Below are 11,208 nucleotides of genomic sequence, written 5' to 3'. Positions count from 1 at the left end.
TGGTCCAGCACAAGGCACACAACTTTCCTCACTGTGGTTGGAATACAAGCAAGCCTTTAGGATTTGCTCTAATCCCAAACAACGAAAGTACATTTACTAAGTAGAAGGAGGTGCACATGTTTGAAAGTGTTGTCTAATTGAATGGCAGAAAATGTGAAATATCAGAGAAAGATCTTAGAGAACAGGATATGCCCAACATTCCTGAGATGAGAGAGGAAGGGGAAGCTACTTAAGGGAGAGAAAGATAGTACATGTAGAAGAGAATGGTAAAGGAATACAGTAGAGTGCATGGGCAGCAGTACACTACAGTTGAGAGAGTAGAGCCACAGAGAGGGAGAAGGAAACAGTTTTACTGGGAGAATTTTACAGAGCCAGATTGAAGAGGGAACATGCTAGGCACAGGCAAAGACAGAATGAGCTGGAGAAAGAGAAAAAGCCAGAAGATTTAAAAAAAAGATTGCTACAGTTAATTTAAGGACAAGCAGAGCAATTCAGTGTGAGTTCCAGGCTGAATGAGTCAGCTGGGAGAGTAGTTTGAGCCTGAACAGCTGAGTTGAACGATCCAGTTAAGAGTTGAAATGAGGCTGGGCAGTGGTGGTGCATGCCTTTACTCCCAGCACTTTTCTGAGGCCAGCCTGGTCTTCAAAGTGAGCTCCAGGGCAGCAAGACTCTACACAGAGAAACCCTGGATCCTTCGATAGAGTCTCCTTGGACTTTACCATCTAGGGCTCTTAGATTTGATTTATATTCATGCAGATTTGGCTGAGAAAATGTGGATCCTTTGTGAGAGTCTCCTTGACCTTAACTATCCAGTGCTCTTAGTGTTGATTTAGTTATGGAGATTTGACTGAGCATATGGACACCTGGAAGGTGACAGGACCAGCTGCTGAATATCCCAGGAGACCAGCACAGCAACTGCAGCTAAGGAAGTTTTCAGGTTCCGCAAAGACTAGGCACTAGTCTCCTCCCTCCATGACTTGCTGACCACAAGGCAGCCGAGATACATCGAGAATCAGTTTCACCATCTTTTATTGGATACAGAACCATAAATTCTGATGCCCACGAGTCCTTTTAAATACATACGATCAGATACATTCGGCAGAGGGCATCTGGGTGACATGGAGCAAAGTGCTGGGATGGCAATGCCTGGGTGGGGCAGAAAAGTGGGGCCAGGGAAGGCCCCCTGGGGGCTGGAGGTACAGGCACCACTTTAGAAACAAAACTAAAACCGTAAGTTCCTGTCCACCCCTCTGCCTAGTGTGCATGGGGGCAGGTTGCAGCCTGACTGTGCAGGGAGTCAGGGCCTAGGGGCCAGCTGTGCCCTCTTGAGCCACCTCAGGTCCCTGCCTGAGATCCTTGCCAGGGTTGAGTAAAAACTTGGGGGTTCCAGGCCAAGCCTCCCCAGGGCTGTGATAATGGCAGAGTTCCAGAGCTGGCCTGGTGGGGTACCTGCTTGATTGTCTGGCAGTCTTAGGACTAAGGTCCCAAAGAGTCGAGGAAAGCCTAACAGTCTACTCTTCACCCAACCTTAAGCCTTGTTCTTGGGCAAGGACTACAGCTGAACTCACTTGTCCAGGAGTAAATACACACACTACACAGTAATATATACAGAGAGAGATGCTGGCCTGAGCCAAGGCTGGATGAGAAAGCATGGCCACCAAGGGCAGCAAGACTGCCAAGTCATCAAGCTGGTGGCTAGGGTAGACCCCACCAGTGCTTAACAACTCCAGAGGGCACTGAAGTCTCACCTCTCCAAGTTCACCAGGAACTATGTCTTTGGCACCAGCTGTCAATTCTGGGAAGTTTTCCTTCAACATTGGGAATTACAGAGACTGGGGTTGACAGCTTATTGCCTGTGTTCTGCATTCAAGATCAGGGCTGGTGACAGAGCAGCAGGCCTTGGGAAAGAGGCCTGTTAAGTTTCTGATGCAATTCCTGAGGCCGATTTAGCCTCTGTTAATGTTTTTTAAAAAAGAAAAGCCTAATTTTAGGATACTCTCTTGATGGGTGGAAAGCTGGTGTTCTGGGCAAGGTGCATACATTTTTTGCCATAACTGTGGGGAAAAGCAGCCTGCATAAGCATGAAGTACTCAAGCCAAACCATGCCCCAACTTACACGTGCTGTTTGGCAGGGGATGGGAGTAGAAGAGATGGCAAGTGGCTGCCACCTGTGAGCCTTCTCCATTGACCCAGTGCTTCTGAAGCAGGGCATGCCCACGCGAGTTTTCTGTGCCTTAAGTATGAGACGCAGAGGGCTTCCCTCTTCCCTTTGAGTGGCTGAAGAAAGGCTGAGGTGCTTCTAAGGAGGCCAGGCGCCCACCCCATCCCCATTGGCTCTGTGACTGCTCAAGATAGAAATGAGCACAGCACCCAGAAGCAGGGATGGCCCCCTTTGGAGAAAGCAAAGGAACCACAACTTGGAGACAGAGCTGCTGGCTCTCCGCATGCCTGAAGACTAAGATGCCCAAGACTCAGCCAGGACACAGTGACCTGTCACTTAGGTTGGTAAAGGCTTAGGTCTGCAATTTTCACTTTACTCACCTTTACTCTGAGCAAGAACACAGGTGAGACTCCTTAGGGGTTAGGTTTCCCTGTCCATGGATCAGAAGGCCTGGAACCAGCATCTTGGTCCTGCCTCCTGCCCTGATGGCTGTGCACCCTGTGCACCCAGGCATCCTAGTGCCTCCCCTGCCCAGGGAGATGTCCAAATCCTAGGGTTATGAAACAGAAGCCCCCGGGGGCAGGCTTGGCCAGCTACATTACTTTGTGCTTTATCCAAGAGACAGGAAGGGCAGCACCTCTGGTCTTAAGAGTCATAGGGAGCAGGAGCTACATGGATGTAGCTGGCAAACCAACTGACCTACTAAAGGCAGCTGGGGCCCAAGCGCACCTCCACCTCCCTTCTGGGTCATGGAAGGAAAGTTGTGCTGTTGCCTGTGACTCCTGGGGACAAGGCTGGGGAGGTGGGAGTAACGGGAGGCAGCTGTGAGAGGTAGGGGCATAGATACCACACGGCCAAGGTTTCATGCAGGACTAGGCATGGAGTATCCAGCATTGACAGCCTTGGCATTTCAGTCTGTAAAGAGCAGGTACAGAGCAAGCCACGCAACTCAGCGATGATGATAAACTGGGACAGGGCTATAGGATCGGGGAGCATCGAGCTGGAGGCTGTGCAGCAATGGAAGGGACTTGTGTGGCAGCAACATACAGATGGGTTTGCGCCCAGTCCAGGGTGTGGCACAGCTGGAGAAAACTGGCAAGAGGATCCCACCTTACAAAGGAGCAAAGAAAACCCTAAGATGTGGACGACAAACCAGGCGTTTGAAAGATCTGCCCAAATGACGGCTGCCGAGACTCATGGCCTCGGCCACTCCAAGTTCTGAGCAGAGGAATTCGGTTAGGTGTGCTCAGCCAGTGGGGCTTTGGTGACCAGACTTCTTGGGTACGATGCAAGGGCCGGTGACACCCTATCACAAGGATTCTCCTACTACAGTTTCAGCCCAGGACTGTAGAGACACAGGCTGTGGGAATCATTCCTCCGCCTCAGCACCAGGGTCTGGCTCCTTGCCAAAGCCTCCTCAAGCCAGTAGTTAGGTAAAGCAAGCTCCCTCGCCCCCAAACTCCAGCACAGCAGGTAGCCCAGGGTCTCCCCTCTCTTTGGGAATCTTGCCGAAATGCCTGGGTTAAGAGGTCCCTTCTCACTGTAGTGCTTTGCTGGGTCCCTTGCTCTCTGTGATCCCCGCAGCAAGCAGTTGTATTGAGACTGCTTTGAGCTTAGCTCTGTAGTGTGGTAGCAAGAAGTAGCCTCCTCCAACTGACCAGTACTTTACCTGCTGGGGAGGTGTAGGCCTCATCCTGGTGTACTCTAGACATTTTATTTTAGCTTTTGAAATTCACCCTTATGGCCCTGCCCCAACTTTCAGCTAACCTTGTCCCTGGATTCCTAGGCTTGCCTAGGTTATCACTGGAGAATGTGGACCTGGAAGTAAGGCCTTACAGAGGGGAGAAGAGTCCTCCTTGCCACGTCTGAGCTGCTTTAAGCCCCGTCTGGCTCCTGACCAGGAGATGGCCTGCCTGAGCAGCTGAGGAGGCCCTGGGTGGCTACTGCAGATCCTCTGCGCAGTGACAACCAGCAGCAGGTGTGTCAGCTCCTTGCTGGCTGTACCAGCAGGCCATTCCAGCTGGGGATGTGAGGGGAGAGGTGTCTCAGGGCAGCTTCTTTCCAAGTCCCCTGTCCCGGGGAGGCAGTGCTCTGAGTCACCCGTCACTGCTGTCCCAACTGGACAGGATATTCAACCACTGTCTGGAACCTGGGGTAACACTAGGCCTCCAAAGGTCTAGTCCAAGCCAGGGCCCCTCCAGAGGTCCAAAGAGCACTTGGTGTGGGGCTGGCAGGTGCCCTGCCGCCCCTCACCCGGGTTAGCAACCACCTTCTACCTTGATGTGCAGAATCTTCGAGAAGCCAGGCCTCCGACGCAGGGCCTGTAGACAAAGGCCCTAAGTTAGCTCTCATTAGGTTGGGCAGGTAAACTACTGCCACCTTCAACAGCCCCAGCCAAGGGGCCTTGTGTGGCCTTAAAAAGGCACCTCTCACCTGGAGTTTTGTCACCATGTCCTCAAACAGCTTCTGGGCCTCGGGACTGCTGGGCTCTTTGAAGTAATCTGCAATCCCAATCTGCACCACAATGGATTTGAGGTTCCGGCAGATGCCTGGGGAGCAGGTAAGGGAGACAGTGCTTGGCAGGGCGGTGGGTGGGCTGCATCGTCTCCTTTCACGAAACCAGAGCCCCACTGAGAAACACACCTGGGCCAGCCACAGGAACAAGAGGACAGGCCAAGACATCCTGAGAGGACAGGAGTGTGACAGCAAGCTGCTCACTGCCCTAGCAACTCCCCAGCAGAGGGGACAGCTGTGCCACGGCCTGGGCACTTGGAAGTGACTTAAGAGGGGCAGAGGTGTTGAACTGTGGCTGAGTGTTGGGTGGGGTGAAAGGAAGGCCATCAGACAATGAAGCAATGGTTTCAATAACTAGCAGCCATGATGCCAGAGAGAGGCAGAGTGAGGTCAGGAGCTAGGAGGGGCCGGGACAACAGGATTGGGAGGGACTGGGCAGTCCATTTAGGTAGACATGAGGCTGAAGGTCCAGGAGGTGATAAGGCCAAGGAAACAGGTGTGAAGGCCCAGGGCTGTCACCCTAGCTACTCAAGAGGTCAAGACAGGAGGATCATCAAGTTGAAGGTCTGCCCGGACAGCTTAGTGAGACTGTCTCAAAGTAAAAATACAAAAAGGCCAGGCATGGTGGTGCAGCCTTTACTGCTTGCATGGGGAGGGGAGGCAGAGGTGGATGGGTCTCTGTGAGTTTGAGGCCAGCCTGATCTAAGTTCCAGAGCACAGTCAGGGCTACACAGACAAACCCTGTCTCATAAAGGTCCGGGTAGGGTAGGGGGTGGAGCCTGGAAGCATAGCACTTAAAGCACTTGGCTTAATCCCCAGTACTGGGGGAAAAAATCATGGTGACCTCCACGTGGTCCTGAGAGGTGGTCTACAGTGAAGGCTATGCATGACTGAGCAGATGGGATGATGTGGGCAGCAGGAAGAGTTAGAGTGAAGTCTGTATCTCCAAGATAAGTCTCTGAGGACTCACATCTATTTTAAGCTACCATCTAAAAAGTCAAAAGACAAGACGGCCGAATTCAGGAAGTGAAGTCGCGCATACAAGAGTGGTATCGAAACCCTGTCTGCGCTCTGCCTGTCTGCGCTCTGCCTGGACCCCAGTGGGAGGCTCACACACACACACACAGCTCTTGGTGACATTGTGGGCCAGCACAGAACAGTAGCCATCCTGTGCAGCTAAACAGTTGACACTAAATGCTGCCAGGCCTGGAGTACTTCAGAAACACTAAATGAGCCAAGGCAAAAACTCTGTCTGCCCCTGTACTGGCATATGCTGGTTAGAGCAACAGGAAATAGTTATATTGCCTGCTAGAAGCTACAACAATCCCAAGACACCCCCCAAGAATTAGTCTTGTTGGTTTTTCTGAATTGGAGAGACTCTCATCTAGTCCCTGCCCCTGTCTCCCCCAGGTGTGTGCAATTTCCCCCAGCTGCAGGGTCTTTGGAGGAACCGGAGTAAGAAGAGCACTCCACCCGTGCAGCCACGAGAGGGCTGTCATCCGTGCGGAGACTTTTTGGTGGAACGGCTTGTTTGGGGTGACCCACACTCTATAAGTAATCCTCACCCATGTTCTATAAGTAAGCCCAATAAACACCATGGTTCAGCAAGCTAGATTCTGGTAGCACTACTTGGTACACCACAGATGCCCCTTCTGGGAGGAGCAAGCATCTGTCTGCATCACCACAGGAAGAGTGCACTCAGTGCTGCCAACTGGACTGTCGGCGGATAGGCTGTAGCCATACCCTGCAACCCCAAACCCCCATTGCTCACTGTTAAAATGAAGCAGGGCCTTAGGGGTGACAGGGGTGGCTGTGAGCACCAGCATCTCCAGTCCCTTCAGGCCTTCTCGGCAGACCTCAGCCGCCACCTCCTGGGTAATCTCTGACACGTGGTCCAGCTCCAGGACCTGCAGCCGCATACAGTTTCTTGCTAGGAGAGGAAGAAGATAGGCCTGGTGACAAAGTCCCTGGCCCCACTGCCCAACCACCCAAGCTGCAGCCCTCAACGCTCGTGGGACTTCACAGGCAGCATCTCACCCTTGCCTGCTTCTTGCCTACACACTCCAACCCCAAGGAAAGACTCACCAAGTGATGCCAGGCCCTGTACCCCACAACCGGCACCACCTACACCTAGGGCCCGGAGGTGGGGCCAACAGCGTCCAATCATCTGCAGGCAACGGTTGCTGAACCGGGTGGGCTGCTGGCTGAAGAATGGAAAATGGACAGTGGTCAGGGAGGCATCGCACTCCCAAGTGTGAGAGTCCACGGAGGATTCTTTTCATGCCTCAGGCAAGTGCCTTGCCAACAACCCAGCTGGCTTTTTAAGTCAGAAAGTAGCTCATCTCTGACTCTGTCCTCTCCCCTCTCGCTACCTCGGGCAGCTGCAGATTCCAGAGCCACCCAGAGCTGTAGACCAGAGCCCCACCCTGGTCTCCATTCACCCTGCACCTGGTGACCAACTCCTCATCGGGCACCAGGTAGTTATCAAGTGTGTGTTACAGCCACACTGTGGAATGCAAGGTGACAATGAAGACACAGTTCCACCCTTAAGAGCACACCCTGGTTTCTCCAACAACATTTAGCATCTGACCTTTATCTGCCGCTGTCACCTACCCTTGAACTAGAAGCCATCCTCCTGCCTCAGCCTCTCAAGTGCTCAGATTACAGACCACACCTAGTTTTTGATAACTTTATTACTTTTTTTTTCTTGTTGTTTAGATTTTTTTTTTTTAAAGAAGTGTCTTATGCAGCCCAGGCTGAGTGACTTCAAAGTCATAGAGCTGAGAAACCCTCTTGCTTCACCTCCCCAAGAGCTGGGATGACAGGTGTGTACCACCATGTCTGGCTCAGTAAGTTTGCTAAAACTGACAATCGCCCCAATAGCTACCTAGTACTTTCTAGATGAGATGCATAGGCCTGCGTCTCGTCCCCCCACGCCCCCCACCCCGAGACAGGGTCTCTCTGTGTAGCTCTGGTTGATATGGTAACCACTCTGTAGACTAGGCTGGCCTCGAACTCAGAGACCCACCTCCCCCTCTGCTTCCCAAGTGTGGGCAGTGAAGCTGTATGCCACACAACCTGGCAGCTCTGCATCTTTTACCAAGGCCTTCATGGCATCTCCCCACTTGCCTTCCCATATCACTGTCGGCTCGCCTGCCCTACTCACTGCCAATCTCATCCCTCAACATTCACTCAGGCATCAGTATCTCTGTCATCCGACATGCCCGTGGTAGCAAGGACACAGAAACGGACATTCACAGTCTGCCTTGAGAACCAAGTCTAGCAGAGGAGCTTGAAGTACAAATTGCTACAGAATAGAAGCTATCAAGGGTCAGGATTGGGGGGGGGGGCGCACTGGGAGCCAAGTAGGGACCACAATGGCAGACTCAACAGTGATAGTGTGGGAGGAGCCGGCACTCTGGGGAGAGCACTGGGAAGGTCAGGGTCAGCACACAGACAACCTGGTAATGTGAGGAAGTCCCAAGCAGAGCAGGGGATGATTCACACCCTGCCTTCTCCCACGACAATAGACTTATTCTTGTTTTGAGATGGAATCTTGCTAAGCTGCTCACAGAGGTCTCAAACTCACAATCTGAGCACTGGAGTAGCTGTGACAACAGGTATGTGATACCGTTCCCAGGATCTTCTATGTTATTACTGACTTCCCTGACCTGCCTATACTATGTCAGAATATTGTTGCCTGAATGCGTATTTAAAAAGTATCTATGGATAGGATGCCGCTGAGCCAGTAGTTACAGCTCTCATAATCAACACTGATTCACAGGGTTGAGTGGCAATGCCAGGCTGTTAGGATGGCTCAGTGGGTAAAGTCACTTATCACCAAGCCTGATGACATAAACTTGATTTCAGAGACTCACATGGTGAAGGGAGGGAGGGAGAGAGAGAGGGAGAGGAGGAAGGAAGAAAGGGCTCCTATAAGTTGTTTCCTAACCTCCACACACATACCTAATTCCCATGCCAAAATATGTCATAAAAAAATTTTAAGTGGCACTGCCAGCAAGCCAGAGTAAGACTCCAAGTTTCCTATTACAGCCCTGCTCCTAATTAGCAACACACTGATCAGTAACAGCTCGGTCCTCAGCCCCAGGCCAGGCCACTGCTGTTCTCTCCTTACCCACCCCTTTGCTTAGACTTACCAGGGGTGAAGTGGCGCCACCTGGAGGGAGACAATGTCTCTGCAGCCTGCACCCAGAGCCCAGATCACCTCATGGCCGACGGGGTCTGTGGCACTCCTGTGGAAAAGCCGAAGCTGAAGTAGCCTCTGTTCCCACTAAGAGGCAAGACCATGCGGTGCCTAAGGACCTTGGGAGCCCAAGGCACACAAAGGGTGAGCTGAGCTTCCGGAAGAGAGGACCCACCTGTAAGTGACAGCCTGCAGGGCACGGCAGTAGCAGCTGGCCAGCCAGAGGGACCGGTCAGTGAGGATGTTGGGGCAGTGGGAGATACGCAGGATCAGCAGGTTCCCACCAGCTGCCTTCAGCAGGGACTCCAGCCCTGCTTCAAGGCAGCCCCTGGGGATGACCAATAAGGTCAGGGAATTGCTGGTGGTCACTTCCTCGTCTGGGAAGCATCCCCAACCACCCACCCACCGACCCACCGACCACCGCAGGCCTCACCGGGTGCTGCGGGCATACTCCTCCTTGCTTTCCTTCTTCCCCCGCTGCCGGGGCTTCAGGTTCTGTAATGTTAACGAGTGAGCCTGGGTGCACCACTGAGCCAACATCGCCAGGAACTGGGAAAAAAAATCAAGTGATATGAGCAGAGGTCTGAACTGGACTGACTGGCTGGTGATGGGTTAGCCCTGAGGAGGAGGCACTGTGACAGCATCTTGGGGAACCGGGGCCAAAGGGGTTACTAGTCTTGGGCCAGTTCTGCTGCACAAAGTTGGGCTCCCAGGAGGGCAGGGGCAGGCACCTTGGAACAGACTCGGGCATTCTCAAGTAGCACTCTCGTCCAGACAGCGGGATGGCGGGCCACAAAGCGCCAGTCCCGGCAGACCTCTGCTGCATGGAGCAGTGTCCGGGTATCCAGGTAGGTGAAGATACAGAAGAGGGCAGCTCGCATCTTGAGGATTTCTGGGCTGATAACCTCATTGGAGCGTGAGGGGCTACCTCTCTCCACCCGACGGCCTCGCCCGCTGCCTCCTTCAGGGCGTGCTGGAGAACAGCAGGGTCAAAGGAGACAGTGGAGAGTAAAAGACCAGTCAGGGTTGTGGGCGAGGAGCCAGCGAAGGGCAGGACCTGCAGGGGTGAGTATGAGACCTCCCACACCACTGGGGACTAGCCTCCTGAGAAGACAACATGGCCTCTGCCGTCCCTTTCTTTACAAGTACCCCACATTTTGCTGATTGGAAAAGGGAGTTGTCTATTGCTTTGTCACATGCCCCAAAACTTTGCAGACAGGGTCTCATGTATTCCAGTCTAGCTTTGAACTCAAGCCCAGGATGGCCTTGAATTTCTGTTGCTCCTGAATTTGCTGCCCAAATGCTAGAATTACAGGTGTGCACCACCGTGTCCAGTTTTAGGGGCTGGAGCCTGAAGCCACAAGGATCCAGATAAGCACTTCACTGTCTTCTGAACCACACACACTGCCACCCCAAGACTTTCTATTTTTTTGTTTGTTTGTTTGTTTTTGGGTTTTTTTTTTTTTTTTTTTTTTTTGGTTTTTCAAGACAAGGTTTCTCTGTATAGCCCTGGCTGTCCTGTAGACCAGGCTGGCCTCGAACTCAGAAATCTGCCTGCCTCTGCCTCCCCAATGCTGGGATTAAAGGTGTGTGCCACCACGCCCAGCAAGACTTTCTATTTAAGGGCCACCCTGACTCTAACCCTTTAAGCCTTCCACATAAGTACAGAGCTACTCCGTCAAACCCCTGCTCTGCGCCAGGTGCTTCAGAGCCGAGAATAAACACTCAGCTCCTCTCCCTGCCTGTGATGGAGCCCACCATGTTCAGACTCCTTAAATGGGGCATTCTTAGGTCCCTGCAGACCCACCCTGTCACACAAACCCTAGCTCCAAGCTTGAAGGGTACTTGATAGGTAAGCAAAAGGAAGGGGCCAAGGGTTACCACCTCTACCCTGTGTCCCCTGTGAGAGGCTGCGTTGCCTACTCACTCTCTCAGGACTTACCTGAGAGCCGGCAGCTGTTCAAGGGGCCAGCCACAGCAGGTCCAGGGCGTGGGACATCAGAGGGTCCTTCAGCCTCTGACTCAGTAGTTCGGGAGCCCACATCCGAAACGTCACCCTCCTCCCCCTCGGTGCTGTGACGACGAGGTCGGCGTTGCCAGTTCTGGATGGCCTGTCGTCTTAGGCCTGAACTACGAGGGGCCTGGGACCGCTCTGAACCACCGTTGGTAGCCTGGGCCCGTGAACCCAAGCCCCCAGGGCCACTGTCCTCCGAGGGCCCTTCCTCTGGCCGGGGCAGCTCCAGACTGTCACTGTCATAGCAGCCTGAGCTCTGGGATGCAGCTGGCACACGGCTGGAGGCCCTGGGGTAGGTGGGGGAGTGCATACTGA

General features: G+C 53.1%; 1 protein-coding gene across 3 annotated transcripts in view; it reads right to left on the bottom strand.

The window, feature by feature from the left end:
- Positions 1–226: 226 nt before the first annotated feature.
- The window catches only part of Fbxo41 (F-box protein 41), a 34,319-nt gene continuing 23,337 nt past the window's right edge, over positions 227–11,208 (bottom strand). For 2 of the 3 annotated variants that reach the window (XM_021165328.2, XM_021165330.2), the window contains 9 exons: positions 10,822–11,180; positions 9,611–9,852; positions 9,313–9,428; positions 9,055–9,207; positions 8,833–8,928; positions 6,761–6,879; positions 6,447–6,605; positions 4,595–4,710; positions 227–4,482 (listed from right to left, as the gene is read on the bottom strand). In XM_021165328.2, the coding sequence (XP_021020987.1) occupies positions 4,420–4,482; positions 4,595–4,710; positions 6,447–6,605; positions 6,761–6,879; positions 8,833–8,928; positions 9,055–9,207; positions 9,313–9,428; positions 9,611–9,852; positions 10,822–11,180 (1,423 nt within the window). In that variant the 3' untranslated portion in view covers positions 227–4,419. The remainder of the gene's footprint in view (positions 4,483–4,594; positions 4,711–6,446; positions 6,606–6,760; positions 6,880–8,832; positions 8,929–9,054; positions 9,208–9,312; positions 9,429–9,610; positions 9,853–10,821; positions 11,181–11,208) is intronic. The other variant, XM_085840469.1, reaches the window with a different exon arrangement.

This window comes from Mus caroli, unplaced genomic scaffold (genome assembly GCF_978045245.1).
Source record: "Mus caroli unplaced genomic scaffold, Mus_caroli_1 scaffold_7, whole genome shotgun sequence".
Classification (NCBI taxonomy): Eukaryota; Metazoa; Chordata; class Mammalia; order Rodentia; family Muridae; genus Mus; species Mus caroli.
This window is presented reverse-complemented; position numbering and strand designations above follow the sequence as displayed.